General features: G+C 32.4%; 1 protein-coding gene across 1 annotated transcript in view; it reads right to left on the bottom strand.

The window, feature by feature from the left end:
* LOC148284319 (adenylate cyclase type 2-like) overlaps positions 1–10,720 on the bottom strand; it is a gene marked incomplete at its 3' end in the record, with an annotated part of 131,141 nt that extends 120,421 nt beyond the window's left edge. Inside the window, exon 1 of the mRNA XM_088241727.1 lies at positions 10,323–10,720. Coding sequence (XP_088097853.1) covers positions 10,323–10,332 — 10 coding nt within the window. The remainder of the gene's footprint in view (positions 1–10,322) is intronic.
* Between the last annotated feature and the right edge of the window lie 13,691 nt (positions 10,721–24,411).

Genomic DNA, 24,411 nt, shown 5'->3' with positions numbered 1-24,411 from the left:
TTTGCTAATTAAATTGTTGATATGAATTGTCTATGTCAATTGTCTGTCTATTGTTAGTCCTAAGTATTTAACATGTTTAATTTCAGTTTGTCGTTCATTATTTATGTAAGCATCTACTTTGTGACATTTTTTTCTAGATTCGAAATGGATACTATTGCTTTTTTTATTAAGTGTAAGTAAGTAAGTTACTTTGATAAATAATCAAGCAACCTTTCAATATAGCCCATTATGTGATGTTCTATTGTAATAGTCACGATATATTTATATATTCACACTTATATTTAAACATAGATACCTAAACAAAATGTAAGAAAAAAAGGTAAAAATGATTTGAATTAAAACGTTCTACCTACTTCAAATCAAGAAATTATATAGTGTTGTGATAAGTTTTCGGATTCCGGGAAGCCAATCACTTAGTCGGCCTCATGGCGTAGTGGTCAGCGCGTTTGTCTATCTTGTAAGAGGTCTCGGGTTGGATTTCCGACATGGTTGACAAGAAACATTTACTTTTAAAAAGTACAAGAAAATTTATTTGTCCCTGGACTGGCAACTGCAGCGTAAGACTGATTTTCTTATCTTTATGTAACAAAAATGATCAAGATACACTGCGATTGGTGTACTAATGCAGTGTTCTATGCACCATTAGGTGCGGAAAGGGAATGATGATGATGATGAATCAGGACAACTCACTGAAGAGGAATAGTAACGTCACGCGCGGAGTAATAAAATAAAAAAGAAACCAAAAGATTGTATTTATCATCTTCTTCATTCCCTTTCCGCGCATAATGGTGCATAGGGCACTGCATCGGTACATAAATTGCAGCGCTTCTTGATCATTTTTCTTACATGAAGATAAGATGATCAGTCTTACGCTTCAGGAGCCAGACCAGGGATTATGAAATATTCAAACCTAAGAACACAAATATTTCAAATAAACCATGGCGGGAGTAGTAATAATACGAGGCATAATTTATTAATTTTATCCATTAGTTTTAAAAAACAAAAAATAATCATTCGCTCATTACGTCGTATATATTTACATTAAAGGAATAATATTTCTTGCATTATCAAAAAGCCTAGACGATCGATGACGTATTAACGTAAAAAGTACGTACTGAAATTTTAAATTTACATAAATATTATTTTATACCAAAACAAAGATAAAGTAACGAGTATAAAATGCGTTTTCATATCTTTTTTATAGACTTTTTACGGGTGAAGCATTTTCATTTTCAATTTTAATTCTTTTCAGCGGACATTTCAGCGAACTGTATGAAAAAATTAGCATTAAAGAATAAATTTATTTCAGTTGCTCAATATCTCTCACGCACGCAAAGCTCGTATGATAATACTCTGAGCTAGACTTACGTTTTGATCATGTATTAGCAAGCGAGGAAAAAATATATCGCTTAGTTGAAAACAAAACAATATTACTGAGCATCTATGAGTAATATCATTAATATTAAAAACATTTAGTTCATGGCCAAATATTTGACTAAATGTTATTGAATCGGCTTTTCTATGTCCACCGGTTTGAAAAATCTTCAGATACACCCCATAACTCCATCCTTAAATTAAAAGTTACGTTGCAACAACTGTGGTGATGGTGAATAGTGGGTTTGGCATGTTGGTTTAATTGGTGTCCTGACGAAGAGACGGGTGCGTCTCGAAACCCGCAGACAAAGAAAAGTCGGTAAGTGGTTACATATAATTATTTCATAACATTTAGCTATGAGTTAGCTTAGTGCTCTTCGAAAAAGTTTTTTTTTTATTAATGTCTTCTAGAACATGTAACAATATTCATTTTTCCTAGATCCTCTCCCTGTGGCCTATTTAACTCTTTACCTCATACCATGCACTTATTATTTCTTCTTCTTATTTCTTAACTTTTTATTTCACCATAAAAACTGTTGAATAAGTATTTCTAAATAATCCGTTTTTTTATGTATACTCATTTCTGTTAAGTTAGTATGCCATAAAGGCTGTAGTCTGATAAAAAGCAAGAAAATTTTACGATTTCTCCATTTTAAAAAGCCGTTCTTCTCAAATATTTTAAAGAATACATCCACACCTCCTACGTTTAATATCGAAACTCACAAAACGCGATTTTACAGCAGAAGGATTTAAAGAAGTTTTTGTCCAGTATAAATCTAAATATTGACTAATTAAAAAAAAATGGTTTGCATATTAATTTTTATATCTTTTTTTCATATAATCTTTCAAAAAATATTTTTGGCGGCTTTTGTAAAAATGCACATACGATATTATACTTTGGAAAAGACATAAAGTAAAATATCGTATTAATGATATACGATGTTATGCTTTGTAAAAGACGTAAAATATAGTATTAACGACATACAACATTTTGCGTCGGGGTTGATTTGAAAAATGAATTGTAAGTATAACATACGATAATTATTTCATACTCACAAATGGTGTATATTTTTAATCATAATCATAAGAAGCACTAACGATAATATATTATAGAATAACATAATATGTTATTCTGCAAATTTTTTTGTACTAAAATCAAACAAATACAGTATCATTAACTGGTTTGTTATACTCGTATAACATCAAGCATTTTGCTGTCATTCATACAAATATAGGTGTTGGTAACTATACTATATTTTGGTTGCTAGAGTTTCTATTGGACGTAGTGGAGGTTTTATTTCCAAGGCTAAATCACATTTTTTGTGATTGTATTTTTGAATAATTGTAATTCCTTTTGGAAAAAGTGTATAATTTTTTTTTTATAAACAAAGATGCACGCGATGGTCGTTCGTTAAGTCCAAAGAACACAATCGTAATTTCCTGTCGTCTCTTTTGTCCCGCAAAAAATATCGCAAGGTTCATACAATAGTTTCCTTTCCAAAAATATAAGATATAATAATATATAGACAAAATACATTGAAAACTCAAAATCTTAATCTCGGGTTACAATTATATACGTATGAGAGATTGACATATAAAAATTAATACTCGTACACAGTCTCAAGTTATCCCATTAAATGTATTTTACAACGCACAAAAAAATACGTATTCGATTAGATTTTTATGGTGGTATTTCTGACCATGAATCTTTTTCATACTCGTTTGATAATTAAAAAAAGCAATGAAGTTTAGAATATTTCCCATGTAAAACCAGACTCACAGAAGACAGGATTTCCGATAAAATTATAGGTTGCCTGTACACTAATGGTTTACCCGGTAATTGTTTTATTCAAGTGGGATTATTGTTTCAGTCTTTGTTCACTAATGTTCCCTGTACGCCAGTATCCATACTCGTAAAGCATACAGTGGCTGTACTTTCGTATATTTCTGCTTCAACGGCCATTATAGGTTGATTATTGTTTATAACTTGCTCATAAACTTTGAGACAATATGGTAAACTTATTAGGCCATTGTGGCTAACTATTATTAGAGGACGCATTTAAGTTTGACTCACCACAGGAAAAAAATATCTCCGCCAGCACCTATTAAAAGGACATGCGGTGTTAGAGAAATTTGATGAAAAGACATTTGAACAAAGTTTTTCTCTCACTCTCGCGGACTAATTATGCCCAATTAAAATTGAGGTTTTGTTTTCCGTTTTCCGCACTCACATAACTGAACCGATGATGGTTTTTTTTTTGAGAAAAGGTATTAGAATGAAATTTTCTTTGTCGATAACTTTTCTGTTTTTCAAAATTATTTATATACCGTACGTTCGATGACTGTAAATAAACCTTGGCTTTCTATGGATTTTTAAATGGTTCTAGCTCCTAAAAGAAACATTTTTTAATGCTTTATTAAGCTAGTTCATAACATCTTAAAAACCAATATAAACTTTTAATTACACTTCAATTTTTTATCAAAATTTCTCAAGAACATAATACATTACACATACATAACATATTTTTTTCTAATTAATATTAAATATTTTAATGCTTCCTATTTCTTTTATTTCTTAAAGTAACTACGCTGTACAGCTTCAATCTTTTGTACAGTGAGTTTTAAGACTGTTTTTCTCCTCATTGGTAATCTTTTATTTTTTATCCCTAGTTTCATATGTATCACAGTGTTGGTTAAATTCATCTTATTATCTTATTTTAAGTGGTACGCTAATGGTTAATGTCTGTGATTTGCAAAAAAATCACAGCGCTTGTGCCATAATCAAGGAAGAAAATACGGAATACGTTTGTATGAAGAAAAGTCAGATTGCGTTTCTTCTTAAAGAGTCTTGGGACGCACGCCATCCCAAATACATTATCATCATCATTGTCCTTTGCGTACCCATTGGTATATAGGGTACTGAATTTGTAAACCAAGTCCAGCGTATTTCTATCTTCTGTTATATGAAGGTAGGGTCATCAGTCCTACGCTTGAGGTGCCAATCCAAGGACCATTATATTTTGCAGCAAACAACCTTTAAAATATTTCACGTTCACCCTGCCATTAATCGAACCCATGATCTCGAGAACGGTAGGCGAACTCGCCAACCAATATACAACGAGGCGGACTTATCTACACTCGATTTTTTTAGTCAGGAGTTTTACCAGAGAGCAGCCATCGAGTCGAAAACACTCGTCCAAAATTCTGGTTTTATTTCACACATAGAACTGTATTCTCTATTCGTCAGAATACAGATAAATATTTATATGAATTAACAAATAACAATAAGAAAAGAGAACATTTCAAAAAAGGAAAATGGATTTTTAGGCGTTTACAGGGCTCATGACCTGTCATTGGGTGGTTTAATTTAGAATTTTTAAATCCAACTACAAATGTATGCAATTCTGAAGATGAATTAATGTTATTTTTGTATTATATTTTTATCATATTATTTACTAAAAATTATACATTTATCCAAAGTTGCTTCGACTATCTAACAAAAATTATTTACCTCGTTCTAAGCCAGTCAAAAAATATTTTTTTAAAAAGTAATCGAAACATGGAAGAAAAAAAAATATAGTAGACATAGTGAAAAAAAAATACATAGCAAAAAATGTAGTGAAAAACGTTTTTATAACCAGTAAAAACAAAATATATGATAAGAGACATAGTAAAAAACACATTTTAAAACCCAGTCAAATACGTAGTTAAAACAAAATATATAGTAAGAAACATTGTAAAAGACAGTAAAAAAATATAAATGTATTACAATAAACATATTTAAATATTATATTACTTTATATTACTAGTGTTGTGGAAATGTTCGATTTGCATCTAATAAGCGAAAAATAAAGCAAATCTTATAGTTTGGTGACCGGATCGAACCGTTACATTATTAGAATAAGTCATTTGTCAAACGTTGCAATCAAAACGGCAAATGCGTTTATTTCCATCTCATAATTTTCTCGCGAATCTGCCAACATGCAACAGCTGAAATAAACCCACATAATCATATCCATGCTTGTAGAACACGGAAAGCTACAATCATGAATTTTATGCAATATTAAACCAGAAGAGTTGTGGTCTTCTCGTCCCGTGTAGTGTCATCCGTGTAGCGGATCAGGAGGTCCGAGGTTCGAACCTCGCTCGACCGCAACTTTTTTTCCATTTTCTAACGCGGTCTTTTACGACTTAATGAAAATAGCTGAAAAATCAAAATTCAGTAAAACACAAACAAACCATCACGCCTTTTCTGTAGGGGTAGGCAGAGAGAATCGAACGCTATATCACTCTGTCTCTGCATAAAGATCTCACTTCCTCTACATTCATGCATCATCTCATGCACGCACACCGATTATATGTACTCTTGGCATGTCCATCTCCAAGTATTTTTTATTTATTTATTCAGATTTATTAAAAAAATTACAATATCTAGATCGCGTCAAACTACTCATAAATAAAAGTTTATCGGCGCGCTTCTAATACAAATAAAAATAACATAAAGTTATCATTGAAAAAAACAAATCAACACAAAAATAAAACTATAAGTACTTAAAACATAGAAAGTAATACAGCGAATTTATAAAAAAGGAGAAATAAAGTTCACACATTTTAACACTTTAATGTGTTGATTTTCGAGAAAGTCCTTTAATCGACTGCTTCTTTGCTCGAAACTGGTTTAGTTCTTTACTAAACTCTTTACTAGAGTATATACTCTAAGGTTCTTTACCTCGGCGGGAAGCTTGTTAAACAGTCTTAGTAAAATAAATTCTGTTATTCCGCTTCCATAGAAGATTTGTGCTCAAGACTCTACCAGTTTCATGGCTGAAATCGCCCTTGTTCGATGTTGGTATTATCATCTTAAAGTGGTATAGTTTCTTCACCGGAAGTACCCCACAATGCTTAAAAAGGATTGTGTCATCTTCTTTGCTAATCTTTTTGATTTCATCATTTACAATCATCATCTTGAGAATTCTTTTTTGAAGATTGTATATCCTATGTCTTGTGAGTTCCTCCCAAGACGAAATTCCGTGTGAAAGAATGAATTTTGCAAGACTGATATAAACTAATTTCAGCAATTGAAAAAGTAATATTTTCTTTAGCTGATGAAGTTATATAATACACTTTCTGAGCCTCGTGCAAATAATGTTGACGTGTTTTTCAATGATTTTTTTTTATTGATTTATTTTTGCACCACAACAGTCCATTGGGCCTAATTACAGTAGTGAATTACATCACAGAAAACCCAGGCTTGTTTTTTTTTGTTTTCTCATCGGGAATCGAACCCGGAACCTTCCACATGTGAGTCAAGTGTGTTTACCACTACACCACGGAGGCCGCCAAATGATGGACTTAGTCGTGCCAGGTCTCTCTCGGTTTTCCTCTATTTGAGGACCGTTTTAACAAAGCGAAATATCTACAAAATGTACATTTTCCGGGGAAAGGTTTTTTCATGTTAAAAATAAAACTATTACGATTTTAAATAAAATAAATATTACATTTTATAGATAAATAAAATTATTCTACATACACTAAATCCAACAATGTAAAATCAGTAGAATTATTTATAAAAATGTTCTAAATTCACGAGTTTTCACAAAAAAGAAATATCAACATATTTTTGTGATAAGACTTTATGTACAATTGATTTATGTTGGGAATTAAATAAGTTAACTTTTGCATGAAATCATTTTAAACTGATTTTTCTTAAGTACCTTCAGAAATATACACATTTAGGTATTTACTTCCTATATATTTTTTACATACATAATAGCACAAATAAAGTGATAACAAAATATATTTCAAATAATATTATTTTATTATAATTATTATACTTCTTTTGTCTTGGCCAAAATCGTGGTTTGATTGTGATTTTTTTTCGATTTTAAAAAACTTAACACCCCAAAAAAATATGTAGATATTTAGCTTAGTGAAAACCCTATGTAGTGTAGTTATTTTGTTTTGTGAAAATTCACGTTATTTGAACCGCTACAACTTTTGTTAAAGTTTTATTTCACCAATCGATAAAGCTCTCATGGAAGAACTCATTTCATTAAAAAAACGAATTTGGTTTTTTTGTAGAAATTTCACTTTTATGAAAACGGTCCTCATTTCTGCATCCATCAACATTTGCACCGTAGATCTTTTTAGCCGTTCTTTCGCCATCCATTCCCTCCACATTTCCAAACCAACGCAGCACCCCTTTCTTGATGTTGTCAATAATGCCTGTCATAGCCTTACAAAGTTCACGGCTCTCGACATTTGTGCCCCTATCATATATTGTTTTACCACACTCGCATTTCCACAACATTCAACCTACTTTCATAATTATTTATTATTCCCATACATTAGACTTGGCACTAGGACTTCATTGTGAACCTCCTGCGACAAACATTTGTTTGCCAAGGTAAATTTCACTTCTCCGTTCACCCTGTTCCCGGAACTCACCCTCCTTTCAATATCTTTTTAGTATTTCCTTCCCTAAAATTACATACTTCCCAAATACACAGTATATTTAAGTTCAACGAAGTTTTGAGTATGTCCAAATGTTTGCAGAATGGGTGGATTTCCTCCCGAGGAATTTAGATCTAAATTTGTATTAATTAACAAACTGGTAAAAGAAGAAGTATAAAAATTGGAAAATTGTTTTCAGGCGTTGCCTAGTAGGCGAACTGGTTCAGCCGGATGAATCTCACCCACATGATAAAGGTTTCAGCTCTTTTACTTCTCAAAAGACAACAGATGGAAGCGTTAAGGAAATGTGGATGTTCAAACATAGACAAAACGGTGAATGTTACACAGTGTGTAAAGTAACCACTTAAACCAGCCAATGACAGGTCATAAGCCCTTTAAATGCCTAGACTTTCAAATTCCCTTCTCAAAAATGTTTTAGTTTTTGTAAAAAACTATAATTTGTAATAATTTAATATATTCACAAAATATCATCATTCCCTATCCACACCTAATGGTGCATTGGTACACCAACTGTAGCGTCAGTCTTACGCTTCAGGTGACAGTCTAGGGATTATGTCGTCGACCTATTAATACACATAGACGCGCCCTATGGAGTAAAAATATTCAAAAAAGTCCTTAGTTACCGAAAACGTACCCATAGTTACCGAGTTTGTTTATTTATACCAGGGACGGATTCTGGAAGATTGCACATACTTCCAAAAACCGAAGGGTACCCATTATTGGTACAGCAAAACTCCAATTTTCCGAATCAATGAGTTTTTAATGCTTTTTGAATAATACAGCGCATCGGAATAACATTATATCCAGACCAGATAAATGGAGTTCGACTGCATATTTTATTACAATGTTTATAAAGAACATTCGTTCAATTGAATTCCAGTCAGATTATTTCATTAAATTCCTTATAATTTCAACCATTTATTTATTTTTACCGGATTTTGGGAATTGGTAAAAAAATATTAAATAATATTTATTATATTTTTAAAACCAAATTCCTACCGGTGCATCCCTGTTAGTAAGAAGAGCTTCAGTATTGTGTCGCCAGGCGTAGTTTGAAATTTGCAAGAAAGAGGACTTTTATTGGAATATTAATTATTATAAGCTTGGTTTATCACTCGTGAACAAATATTTACCAATCAAAAGTTACACCATCCTTTTTACAATGTTTATCTAAGCATTTTTGACACGTTTTCATGACAAATGTGGTCGTTTTGGTTTCGATTATAAACGTCAAGCTCACGTCATATCCAACTTGCGGTTAAAGAACGACTAAATACGCACTGGGCATAACTGAACACTTGGGCATGAGTTGAGTGCCATCATTTTTTGGGGCTCAGGGCACATCTAGAGCAAATCTAGAGCATCTAGGGCAAATTTTAGAGGGCACCCCCGACGGGAATATTTGGAGCAAGTGTGCGAAGATTTAAACTGCGCCTCACATGTCGAGCTGAAGAGGGCTGCAGAAAAGAGACCAATGGAGGACGAGATGTAGGACTTTGCTGCAAACCAATCCCCAGGATTGAGACTGCGAAGAAGAATAGTATAAAAATACCTAAATATTATGTCGGGAATAAAACCCGAGGCCTCTTGAATGGTAGTCTAACGCGCTTACCATTTTTCTCAAAGAATTTCTTCCATCTAATAAAACCTTTTAGTGATATATTTATTTCATCACCATTTTCCTATCTGCACTGAGTGGCGTATAGGGCGTATCTATATATTTTTTGTTACATGTAAGGTGATTAGTCTTACGGTTCTAGTGCCGGTTCAGAAATAATGAAATATTACAGTATAGAACCACCTTCAAAACCAGTATTCCACGTATACCCTAGGAATTTATCCTAGGAACTTAAGAATTGAAGGCAAATATGGCAACATCAGCATAACGAAATGGACGTATCTCCACTCGATTTTCTACTTCAGGGTTTTTACCTGAAAGTAACGGTCATGTCTCATACGAAAAAACTGTATTTTTCATACGCCTGGACTCAGAAAAATCCAATAACAGGGCTTTTAAATATTAACACTTCCTTTTAGAGGAGTTCTTCACCTTCATCGAAATATCTGTCAATATTATTTTAATCGAATATCGGATAATATAACATAAACATTCATATTATTGTGTTGTATACATATTAAGGTTAGGAGTTATTGTTCCAACTACACGGCACACCTTAAGCCTAATTGTTTCACAAACTTGCAACAATTTTACTTTATCAAGTATACCTGTACAAGCGATTCATTATGTATTTTAAACCACGTGACATTTTATACCCTCAAGTAAAAATTTGTGAAAATGACAATATTATTTTTTTCTACTGATTATGTAAATTAATTATCGCGATAACAACAAGAACAGATCTAAAAGTCTATGATTTTACTTTCTCTCAATATTCACACTTACCTAAAGACAAATAATTATAGAATTTTAAAGATACAATTTTAAAATGCAAAGAAATTAATTATCTACATACCCTCCGCCATCTCAACGTTCTCTTTTGACAGCTTGATGAAACAGTCGTTAGTAAGTTAGTTTAGTATCACTAAAACCGTCACAAAATACACAAATTACTTAACACAACTTATCCGTACGTTTACTGTCTCAAATTCTTATTTTTTGTATTAACTAACTTAACCGACGCCGAATTCAACAATAATGAAAGAATAGAATATAAAACCAAAAAAAAACGCGATCTAATAAAACTGATGGTTCTTTATTTAGTTCTTTTAGCGTAATTTTTGCGATACACTTGTTGAGCTTTGAAATTTACGAGTTCGATGCAAAATACGCGGCAAAACTTGAAATTTCCCCGTGAAAATACGAGCCGCCCGCGGACACACGTCAAATCGCGAAGAGCGTCCAACGCAGACTAAATGGAAAACGAAACTGACTGTTCCGTCTTGGGCCGAGTACTGAATTAATCCATGCCCTATACATCGATCTTTCTATATTTATTAATTTATTTATAAAGGCCAATCACTTGTCGCATTGTCATTTAGTTAAAGATGTTCTTTTCATGTAATGAAAACAAGATGCGTCGCTTTCAGTTGTCCGGTCAATTGGGGACGGCGAGAAAATGACAATTATGCGGTGGCTAAGCACATTATATATTATGAATATGGGTACATAGATTTTTTTCTTGAAGTAATATAGTCATAGGACTGTCATTGACTGGTTTGAGTGATTACTATGTGTAATACCGACCATTTATTAGATATTCACCATTTTGTGATAACATAGAATTGGCAAATAAAATTTCAGTCATTTCCTAAAAATCAAGAGTTACGTTACAATCCTGTATTTACTTCTGACGAAGCTAACCCTACATATTTAACTGTCTGATTTTTAAATTGAGGGTACGGCAAACAAAAGAACTGCGGTTCGCCCTGCTTAAACGCATCGTTTTTCCGTTATTTATTTGTGAAGGTATTGAAAATTTCGCCAGATTTTAGGGTTCACCATGTCCCTATCAATTAAGTGACAATAAAAATAAAAAATAATATTCGGACGTAGACGGAATGGTAAATGTTACACTGTGAGCACGGAGTCACTTAAACCAATGAAATTTGATAATGATCAAGTTCAATTCTACGGGAAATCGGATATAAAACATGTTTTCTCGCACGCGGTAAAAAATAACTAAATCTATTCTAAACAGCTGTTGTCCAGAACTTACGAAGTTTTACAGGAGTTTTTTTTTTTTTAATACGTTTTTGAGAAACTTCGCCCTACAATTAAATTCTCTTATTTTTACCGCGTGTAAGAAAAAAATGTTTATTTCAAACTTCCCGTACCACTGAACTTCGTCATTGCTGCTGCGTACCATATCGATAAAAAAGTATTTGGATTTTTTTATGGTATACTCGGTATGGTTTGATATCGTCAATTTCCTTTCATAATTTACCAATGAAATTGTCATTCTAACAATCTGGAATTAATCCTATCAACACATTTGCCACAATATCTAAATCTGGCTGCTAAACAATTACTTGGCTTTTTCATCCGTGACAAACTCGTTTGAAGTGTTTACATACGTAAACCAAACTATTCTGAAGAACGTACATATGTATTCTGCATATATTCGTTTGATAAATAATTAATCAGGATCCCGATTGATTTACATATATACTGACTAATTTACGTACTGTCATCAAACAATTCGCGGTTTTGAATTGGCAGGTGTGTGTTGATTTTATATTGAATTTTTATAAAAGCTTTCACTATTTATGTTTTAAGCGATTATGTTAAGAGAAGAGAGAGGTACGTCTCGAAACCGGTTGACATAAAAAGTCGATTAGTGTTTATATACTAATATTGGTTATTCTTTTCAGTTTTAACATATAATAATCGATGTATAAAACAAAATATGCAGCAGCGTTGGGAGGATAACTACCGGTAAAGGTAAAATCACTAAAATGTTTTTCTCAACGCTGGCTGATGCACCAAACTTCCGTCGCCATCATCCAAAGTACTTTCGAAACGACCCAAATCTTTACCGGAAACGGAGCTATGAGAAGTTATCTATATAGGTTTAAATTAAGGAATGATGACTATTGTCCATGCGATGATGTTTCTTCACAGAGTATCGTACATCGGTTATTTCAGTGCCCATTTTTCAGTTAACAACGCCATAATCTTGAAGCAGAATGCAGGAAAGATGGAATATCCTTAACAGATATCCACACTGTAGTTAAAAGTAGTTATTACGCGCCATTGTTCTTGGACTTTGCAACAATGGTGATTGGACTCATAAAGGCAATAAACCAAAATCAGTGATCGAACATCCTATTTCCAAGACAAACAAAAACGATTTTTTCCGAGTACCTTAGCCTTGTACATGATACGTAAGGCTACTAAATACTGGGGTCCAAATATATATAATAAAATAAAAATAATAATAAAACAAATAATAAATATACATATTATTGATTTTTAGGGACTTTTTTTTCTAAGCGGTGCTATCAAGGATATTTATTTCACATTATTGTTCGTTTATTAATGAATACAAAAATTATTACTGTTTAATTATTCACTTACCGAAACTCAAACATGACATCCTCTAGTTGAACTAATGGTCCACGGCTTCTTTTGTGATATAAAACATCACATTCCCATAATATGTATGAAGGTATTTTGACTATTAATTTTACAACGCGCAATTTACATTTACATTTACATTTATTTTTGCACCACAACAGGCCAGGAGGCCCAATTACAGTGGCGAATTACATATCACAGAACACCCAGGCTTGAGAAAAATCACATTTTTATTTTTTTGTGTTCTCACCGGAAATCGAACCCGGAACCTTCCGTGCGTGAGTCAAGCGTCTTGACCGCTACACCACGGAGGCCGCCAGCCATCAATTTTATCATCTGCACTGCAAAACCTACATGTAGAAGTTTCATAGAGATTATTCTAGCAAGGTTATATATTTATTTATTCAATCTGCAGTGCCTATGATTAACATATTTGCCTTCAAACATGACATACGTAAAATCGCAAATTTGACTATTTTAAATTAAATAGATTGCTCAACGAAGGTTAAGATATTTCTTAAACAGAACATGTATTTGTATTATATTGTAACTGATCAATAACTTATATAACTAAAAACTAAATAAATCGTATAATATGCAGCATTCTTTCACTAGATGATCATTTTTGGACGCATACATACTACATACATTGAAAAATAAGAGATCCATCGGATTTTTTTTTCCTATTTAATTAACTATTTTAATCAAATCCAATCCAGTACTTTTATCTACAAAATCATTTGAACAAATCATAACAAAGTGTACAATCTACTTCCTTTATCCATAAGGACAATAAGTTAGTTCTCACAATATAAAATGGCTATTAAGAAACGGATAGTGGAGGTGGATTGCGCACGGATCAATGAGTGGATCAAGCCAAATAGGTAAAATGTGTGTACTGTTTATGAAATTTGTTCTATTGGTCTATATAAATTGGTTGTGTTTTTTATAATTATTTAATTTTTTTATTGTTTATTATGTTAATAATAATCAGGTTAATTGGATGAATTACGTTTTTTTATTGTTATTATTATGTTAACTTTGTTAAATAGCTACTCTTAGGCACGTTTCACATTTTGTAAAGTGTTTCCCTCGGCACGGGACACACCCCAGTGAAGGAACATTATTCTGTATAAAAAAGAATACAAACAATGTAAAAGTATAAATAAATAACTGAACCAGTGAATACGTCTGGTTCATTTAATAGAATACATCTAAAGTTCGGTTAAACTACTAGTAAAATCATTCTTTTATTTTATTTTTCTCATAATACAAAACACACTATAGAATTTATACAATGGTTTCAATGTGTCGGTAGAAATATATATTATATATAATATATATATATATGTAATGTGTCTCAATTGCATTATGAGGATAACTTTTAATATAACGAAATAATATTTATCCTAAGTACTTGAATAGTTATGTCCGAATTATCGTCGAAATGTACCGGCCCCTTCGGGGGTAAGTTGCATTACTTGTATAAAAACAATTTGACATACTAAAAATGTTGTTGATGTTTATTCTTATATGTCGTCCTCTTTTATGAAAATGTTTAAAACATTTTTATTGTAATTTTCTGAATTCAATTGCCATTAAACCAACCTAACTTAGCAGAAAATTTAGTAAAAGTTTATCAAAGGGCGATTGTTCTGTTGGTTTAGTCTTTAATCAAGCAAATTAGTGGGAAGTGGTTTTAATTACTCAATTTTCGGTCAATTACCATTTTTACTATGTATGAATTGTATTATTTGCTACAAAGTATGCTGGTATCGTATTGAAATAAAAAGAAGACATCATCCTAACACGATAGCGCAGATACTAATTTAATATTCTAAATTTTTCAACTCTTACAAATTTAATAGTAATATTAATATTTCTATGACTACTAAAAAACTCTGAAAACAGATACATGTTTTCTACTCATTGAAAGGAGTTTTAGATTAATTACAGAGCGATTAAATCGGTATGTTTTGCACTGTTCTAATCGATTGCGTCGTATGGAAAATTGGATGGGGTGGTTGTTTGGAGACAATTTTAAAGCCATTGGCCAATCTCCAACAAAATATTAAATGTTTCTATTTATGTTTCATTTCACAAAATTTAAATGGGATATTTTTTAATTTATAGTTATGCTTCAATTCTAATTATTAATGGAATAAATATTTTTTTAATATTTTTATGCTTAAATTTTTATTATTATCGGTATGTTTTCTAATTTACATATTATTTTTTAGGCGTCATTTAATAAATAAAAACACATGTGAAAAATAAGGTCTTACCTAAACACAGAAATTTCTTAGCTAGTCGGTATATTAGACAAAGAACCACTGTACATTTTAAAACGGTAAAATAAATTATTATTCGAAATTCTCACTACCCATTATAATGTTACATTAACAATATTTTGATCAAAGTTTAGTTAAAATTTGCCAAATATTGTCCCACTTTACTAAACTGCCCGGGTAAAAAACACCATAAATCATTATCATTTTTCCCTATTCGCATTTAGTGAAGCATAGGCCACTGCATTGATATCCTAATTAAAATGTATCTTTATCATTAAATACACGCAGACAAGATGATTAGTCTTAGGCTACCAATCCAGTCCAAGGACTTATTAAATATAACAATGAAACAAAGTACCTCGACCATACGAGGAATCAAACCCCGACCTCAAACGCGGTAGGCAAAAGCTTTAGCCCTTTTAGATGTCAATTGATTCTTATGGATAAAAAAGTATTTTCCACTAGCTTTTACCCACGTTTCGCTCGCGTGCTATTAAGGAAAAAATACGAAGTATTTTTCAGCGAAGAGAGACAAACTAGATAATTAATAGTAACTTAAATCTTTTTAATTTTCAAAAAAGAAAAAAAAAGAAAGAAAAAGAAAGGAAATGGGATGAAAAGTAGCCAGTGTCAAGGACTGATGTAGTAGTATGGATTGTGTTAGTGTACTTTTTTAATTTTCAAAAAAGAAGGAAAGAAAAAGAAAGAAAACAGGACGAAAAGTAGCCAGTGTCAATTCCCGGCCTTCCTGCTGTCTATTTGCACGATAATCTGTTGGTCTTTTATATAAATTCCTTTTCCACTAAGAATGTTCCCGGGCAAGTGTTTTCGGGTAAAAGGTCACTTATGACGCTTGTCAGCTCTCCCGCTATACCTATGCAAATAATCACTTCGATCGGTCGCTCCGTTACGAAGTGAAAGAAACCTAAACAAACATACGAATGTACTTTCACATTTATACTAATTAGTATGAATCGGCCGCCTTCGTGACGTGGTGGTAAAGACACTTAACTTAAGAACGAAAGGTTCCGGGTTCGATTCCCGGTGAGAACACAAAAATTAAATTATATTTTCCTCAAGCCTGGGTGTTCTGTGTTGTAATTCATCACTGTAGATGTAATTTTGGTGGTGCAAAAAATGTAATAAAAATACTCCTGGACTGATTTCTGAAGCGTAACACTGATCATCTTACCTTCATGTCACAAAAAGATATCAAGATACGCTACGATTAGTGTACCAATGCAGTGACCTACGCACCATTAGATGCGAAAAGGGAATGATGATGAGTATGGATCCTATTTGTACTAAAGACAAACTAAAATTATTATATGTTGGATTTTTTATTATTTTATACATTAGAAATTATTTACAATAATATTATTAATTTATATCGAACCCTCAAACTGATAATAAATCGACAAAGTTCATGAAACGTGTTATTTTCTTACAGATCGTATATTAATTAAATTAAATCATTTTAATTTTATTGAGATACAATGTTTTGAGTTTGTCCAAGTTTTTGTAAATAATGTCTGGATTCAACCCCCTAAGGAGCTGTTTAACATCTCAGTCATTGTCTACAAAAATTTGGACAAACTCGAAATATTGTTGAGAAATACACCTGATCCAAGAACAAGTATAAAAATTGAAAAATATTTTCAGAAGTTGCCTGGTATGTAGGTGAAATAATTCAATCAAATGAATTTCACCCGCATCAATAAAGGTTTCAGCTCTTTGAATTCACAAACATAAACATATGAATGAATCGAAGGAATATAGATCTACAAATATAAGCAGAATGGTGAATGTAACACAGTAAATAATGTGGCCACTTAAAACAGCCAATGACAGGTCCTAAGACTTTTATATTCTCTTCTCTAAAATCTCTGTTATAATATGTTCTTCTTGAAACACGTTTGAAAATGAATCAAAATATCATTTAAAAGGAAGGCAGGAATTCGTTTCAAAACTTAGATCACTTTGTTAAATCGGAATATAAAATGAGTTTCCCACACTCACAACATTAGATTGAAAACTAAGGGTTGTTCCCCGAATTACAAATTACTTCGGAGAACGAACATTAAATTTCGTTATTCCAAGGTTGTTAAATTATCTCCCACAAACCATTATAACATGGAAGATCTTCAAATGAAAAAAAAGAACTTAAAAAAAATACCTGCTCAATATTTTATGGTGACTGTTAAAAGGTAATAAATAAATGTGTAATATATATAAGCGTGTAAAATAAACCTGTCCGAAAAAAGTGTATACCACCAAAAAGTCTTTAGACTTAGTGGGTAATTAATTATAATATGATACTAAAAATACTTAAATAAAGGCCGTTCTGCAGCACTGAAACTGAAAAAACCAACCGACCCTCAGCCATTTGTACTAAAAAATAAGCTTTTCTATGTAGTTTATGCTGACCTCCAACATAAGCATTAAAAATAGAGACGTACTTAGATATACAGGTAACTTAAAGATAATCTACCTGCTTTTTAGTTTTGATAGGTACGTGAGTTAATTAATCTTAAATTTCGCACATACTGGAATATACACCACGAGGCGAACTAACTTCCGCTCGATTTCTTTAAAGCGTCTTTACCTGAGAGTTGCCATCGAGTCAAAAACACTCATCCAGAATTCTGGTTATTTTTCAGACACACAACTGTATTCTTAATCTGCCCGTACGCGGACAAATAGGGTTGATTGATATGCTACACCCCAGAGATATTTCGAAGTGGACGGAAAAAGTTTTTGTGTCTTACTTTTTGGAGTAGTCCGCCTGGACTTACGTGCACTTCTCTCAGCGATGCTCCAACGTTTCCATAGTTTCAACCCATGCCAACCATCTACACAACACGTGACCACATTGTCGTTCAAAAGTGTACTCCACGCAAATGTTCCTTGAGTTTTGGGAGCAGCTGTTAGTTACTGGGAGCTAGGTAAGCTAGGGTGTTCAACCAATGGGGAAGTTCAGTGCTACGGTAAATTAAATATGAAAAAGGTTTTATATCACGCGGTAAAAATTAGAACATTTAATTGTACTGCGAAGTATCTTGAAAACGATTTTCAGTTTCCGGTAATCCGACTAACCAATCAGCAAAACTCACTGACTAGAACAAACCATCACGCCGTTTCCCCGCAAGGGTAGGCAGAGAGGAAATAACATCATATCACTCTATATTTGCATACAGATCTCGCTTCCTCTACATTCATACATCTTCTTATGCACGCGCGCCAATTATTCCGGCTATTGACATGTCCATATTGTCCATCTTATAATATTTGATGGATTCGGTCATGCCATGTCTTTCTCGGTCTTCCTCTATTTCTGCACCCGTCAACGTTTGCACCGTAAATCTGTTTAGCCGTTATTTCGCTGCCCATTCGCTCTACATGTCCAAACCAACGCAAAGCTCCTTTCTTGATTTTGTCGATAATGCTTCTCTCAGCCTTACATAATGTACGGATATCGACATTTGTGCATCTACGAGAGATCGCATTTCGATAACATACAGCCTACTTTCATCCATGAGTAATTTCAAAACTACAAAATATAAAAAAATCATTGCGCTGATATTACGATACGCATTTTTTTTTAAATTTTGACTTGGTTTGATAGTCTTTTAACAAATAAAAAATAATTAAAAACCACTGAACTTCCTCATTCAAACCCGGCTTTGTAAATAGCTGCCGTTGACGCTAACTCCTCGCGTGCTGGGCTGGGATTGTCTCGATGAAACAGCACCTTTAACATTTTGCAGTGGTCGGGGCTCTGTTATAAATTATAACTAATTCAGTACATATTTCAAGTTGTCGGTAGGTACTTTTTTTTTGTTTTTTATTCCAGTAAAATGGCTACATAGTGCAGAGCCAATTCTTCCATATAAACATTAACATAAAAAATATATATATATTTGCAGCACTTATGGTGGTCTTAGCATATCCCGCCATCGCTCGAACAATGATGAATGGATCCACCCTGCAGTGGCTTGGAGAAGTGCGTTATTAGAGCTTTTCAGGCGTTCCCATAGGCTCCAGGCTTTTTGGCGAAGTAGGGCAGCGAAAATGTTTACCCGTCCAGCTGTTAACATTTCGGAGGCACTGCAATACCTAGGCAGTCCGAATAATTGCCTGTATGAATTATTAAACGTGACCCTTAATTTATTCCATGCTGCTTGCGTATAATTGTTTCTACTTTACTCTTCATATTAATCATATTAGGCTACATAATGCATAAACATCAGCTCTACTGGTCAATTCGAAGCAAGTAAGGGGTGGAGCATATGAAGGATACAGGACAAGAACGAGCTCATTAAAAAATGACAACTTTTACAAGAGAGCAAAAAGAACAATAAAAACGTTATTTGTGGAACACTAGGTAAACATATTTAATAAAATAGGTTTTTTATTAATTAAATATAAATCTTTTCATACAATCGCAGAAAATAAGAAACCAAAACGTCTACTTCATATAAAAGAACTCCTTTCTTGATCTGTCGAAAACAAACTCATTGCAGCAATCGTCAAATTTTTACTTCTTTTTTTTGCCAGCTTTGACTTTACATTTTTTATTATATTATTTCCTAGAAATCATAAGACAGGAATCCACATTTTATTGGTTTTTATATTCAATTTTATTGAATTCGTTCGGGAAAAAAAATGGCATAAATATCTCGCAAATCGAAAAAACGCTCTGAACCCGTTTTAGACGTGTACCCTTTCAATCAACCCTCATACAAATATAATTTTTCAATTTATTTTGTATAAACTTTAATTTCATGTTATTACTTAAATACTCTTTTTTAATGCTCGTATATTAAAGGGGGAAATTTCGAGTATGTAGATGCTTGTTTTTAGATTAAACGAGGACTGAAATGTACACTTTTATGTATATTTAACTTATTTTTTCCCAGAGCAAGTCAGGACCCAAAAACCGACCCCTGTGAGTTGGTACACCTGTTGTACACACTATAAACCATAAAAACTCATTTTAGGATAATCTAAATTATGCACATTTTTATTACGGCAAAAGGTTACCATATGAAATACAAGCAAAACATTGAAAGGAAATATAAGTAACTTTAAAATAAAAACATATGTTCCACATAAATACTCGTACATAATTAATGAAAACACATTAAAATGCGCTACATACAAAACCTATATTTTTTATGGGGTCTTAAATTATTTTATAAGTTATCTCAAAAATTAAAAAGTACCACAAAGTTATCACTTAACCCAGACGGTGACGGATCATTTGCTATACTGTACTGTAGAACCACCTTTACAATCGATGATCTAGGTCCACCGCGACGTCCGTGACAGACTACCCTATACATGCGAACACACCAACCATTTCGCTACGAGCCGGATTTATCTAACCTCGATTTCCTCTTACATGATTTTTATCTGAGAGTATGCGTCGAGTTGAAAATACTCTGGGCCTTACTTATAAACCTGGTAAAAAGTTATGCCTAGGTATAGTGGTAGAAATTTCTATGTCTTCTGTGTGTTGAATTATTTCGTCTCTACAAGTTGCGGAATGTATACAACATACCTACCTCAAAATTTCAAAAAGAAAATAAATAAATAACAAATCAGAAGAATAATCTATACTAATATTAAAAAGCCAAAGTGTATTTGTTTTTTTGTTTGTATGTCCTTCAGGTCTCAAAAAAGCGTCTTATCGACTTGATTTTTTGCACACGGTTATCCGGAGAGACGAAAAGCAAAATAGGGTTCTTATATTTCATCACGAATCTTTAAAATATAATGAAATATAGTAACAAGTAACAATAAGCAACATTGTTTGCAAATGAGTAGGCGATAAAGTTGGATATCAAAAAACATCAACTTGAAATCAATTTTTTAAATGTATATAATTGACTTGCTTTATCTATGGTGAGATTAGTTTGCTTTTCGTTTTAGTTTTGTAGTAAGATTTTGGATTTGTGAACAGAATAACGTTGCTACGTCACCATAGACTAACGGACCATCGTATTTCTTTCATTGAGGTAGTTGGAAGACCAAGCTTCCTTTGATGATAAATGAAAACTCTTATTGATAAAAGACAAAACTAATTTGTTACCTAAATAATTTATCCCTAATAGCACGTGAGCGAAGCCGCGGGTAAAAGCTAGTAATAGGACGAAATAGCGACAATGTTTAGACACTCTTTCACCGTATTATGGATACATATAACAGGAAATTTAACGAAATAGATACATTTACCAAAAATATTAAATTTATCAAAACTGCCATAGGTAATAAATTGTCTTTGTCCGCATCCTCCTCTCCGTTGCTCTCTATCCCTGAACAAATATATGTTTTATAGTGAGAAGATCTTTTAATATAATTATGTATCCCCGTACTGCGGGCCAACTGTTTGTGACACCTGATTTTTATAATCCGAATCATTTCTATTAAACTTATATGTTATTCTTATTTATATATTATGTAGGTGCATATAGTATGCATTTGTGTGTTCGTTTTGAATCAACGTTCGCGTATTGTCAAACCTTATTTTATTGTTGTCATTATATCGTATTTACTGCATTTTGTGGTTACATACTGTATTGTATAGGACTCGTCGCACATTATTCATTCGATGTGTATCAGTTAAATTTTAAATTAAATGCTTTTTTTTTTCAGAATACGGTTTTGAAATTTAACATCATTTAACATCATTTCGTCATTTGAATTTCAACAAAAAGGTTTCTAACTTTTTACTAAGCTCTTTATTGTACCATTTTTAATCCAATTTACAAGTTTTAAACAATTATTTTTTTTCATACTTACGCACCCACACACACGCACCCTCTCCCTCATTTATTCCCACACGCACATGTATCCTCTCCCTCATTCATTCACGCATACACACATTCACATACACATGAATACAAACGTCACACAAATACAATTACTAAACTTCTTTTCTTATATATTAAGTGTCATTATATTTTTTTAATTGGCTTTAGTATTGTTGAGATTTTTCTAATTATTTTGTTTATGTAATAGCTGTAAAAATCCCAAATAAAATAAAATAAATAAATAAATCAAACGCTCTACTGGGCGACTGGGCTGTTCATTAAATGCCGGCATTCAACTAAATGCATAGACCGTTAGTTAAATTAATTAAGATTGCACAACGTTCAACGTGTTAGCTGGTTGAAAGTTAGCTCTTCAGAAACGGCCGAATCAACAACCACTGGGTTAGACGGCGGCACCGATGCTTTGACGTTATGCTCGCAGTCAACGCTCTCTAGGAAACCAGCGCAGCGCCATTGATTTATACAGTCAACGTTTTAATGACGTCATCCGCTGCCCCGTGACCCGTGACGGGCGCTAGGTAACAGTACCGCTTTCCTAGGAAACCATGGCTTTAGGTTAGGATAGGTTCGGTTAAGTTTTTTTTAACAATTATTATTGTTGCATTCAAATAAAAGAGGTTACCAAATGCCGAACGCTCTCAAAGTGGAACGGAAGATCTGCTTATGCCTGTCAATAGTCCGGCTTCTCCTGTATGAGTTTCCACCACCAGATCCTCACACTATAGTCAAAAAAATAGAAGGAACATACCTTATGCAGTCAATATAAGCCTTGGACTTATATAATAATAACCAATAATTTTGTGTTAAAAATATTTTCCTGACTTTATTACGCAAACGTAAAAAAATCGTGAAGCAATCATTTGGTAATTAAGTAAATTAATACCGTTTAATATTACACTAAGGCATATTAATAGAAAGCCGGGTAAAATATTCGACTACCCTGGCAATACTAACAAAATATCCACGAAATTTTATTTAACAATCTGACAGATGGTAAAATAATCGAATTCTTTAATAATACTACTTGTAAATTCGCTTCTTACACGTAAAATGTGACCCTACCGTATTCGTATTCCCTTTTAATCCAAGCAGTATTTTGACACTGACAAACGACACAACACGGCATAATTGAATTTAAATCAACAAATGCGTACTCAGCGACGTCTACAGAGTACCTAAAATCGTAAAACTACTAATTTCTGATTAGTTTAGTCGGCTTCAGTGAGATCCGCGTGCACGGTTTCTGGACTATTATAATTATATACACTAGCCATTATCATGGTCATCGATGAGTTTTTATTGTTATAATAGAAGCATAAATTAAATAAATACTTACTTTTTATTTTTATTACCATATACCTACTTCTTTTTTATTGTTTACTATTATATCAAATTGCATTGTAGTATTGGCAAATACGCATTTCATAGATACATATTTTTATATCTTACTTTTTCGTGATAATATATGCTTGCTTGTTTATTAATTTAACTTAAAAATGTCTTTCTTGCTTACCGTAACACTTTATTTATTGTTTGCTTTACAGAATTTATTTCATAGGCTTATATCTTTGCATTTTTGTTTATATGCTTGCTGTTTTTTCTTGCATACCTTTGTTATTATTGTTTTTTTTTTTACTTTGTAATACTTTTTATTATATCCTTTTTAACTAATTTCACATATTTTTTTCTGTATATTCTGTGTTTATTATTTAGTATGTTAGAATGTATTTAATTTTTATTTTTTGTAAATTGTTGTTATAGTATTGTAGAATACGTTATACTTTATAATACATTATTATACATACCACAATATATGCGCAGTAAAATGAGATGTGAATATTCAAAACCTTCACCTATTTGCTCTCTGACTCAATAGGTGCTCTCTTGTGGCCTATTTTAATACGAATCTCCTGAAATGTAGGAGAGTCAGAAACAAGTTAGATTTGCAAAGACCCTTTGAAGGACTTTTGTTACACAACAAAATGACATTATTATAAAAAACACATTATGAATTTTTGTGTCGGGCTCAAACATATCTTTTTTACACCACAACAGACTTGAAAGCCCAGTTACAATGGCACAGAACACCCAAGCTTTAGAAAAAAAATCATTATCGTAAGTACATTCCAAAATTACAGGGATAAAAAAGATAATTGAGAGAAAAATAATAATGCATAAATTCTTGTTAACATTTTGCTTTTGGCAAAGATTATTATTCTCTTGTAATAATTAATCTGAAAAGGGCCCTTTTAAACTCAAGGGAAACCTTTATCTAAAGGAAAATTGAAAGGGGTTTTAATACTTTCCTTCAATGATTAATAAACACCATTATACTTGTATGTATCAGAGGCGTAACGTACATATCATAAAATGGATAGTTTTAATTATAGAATAATTA

Source organism: Micrasema longulum, unplaced genomic scaffold (assembly GCF_059751315.1).
Source record: "Micrasema longulum isolate JH-2025_06_02 unplaced genomic scaffold, ASM5975131v1 h1tg000132l, whole genome shotgun sequence".
In the NCBI taxonomy this organism is placed as follows: domain Eukaryota; kingdom Metazoa; phylum Arthropoda; class Insecta; order Trichoptera; family Brachycentridae; genus Micrasema; species Micrasema longulum.
Note: the sequence above shows the minus strand (reverse complement) of the source record. Positions and strands in the feature narration are given on the sequence as shown.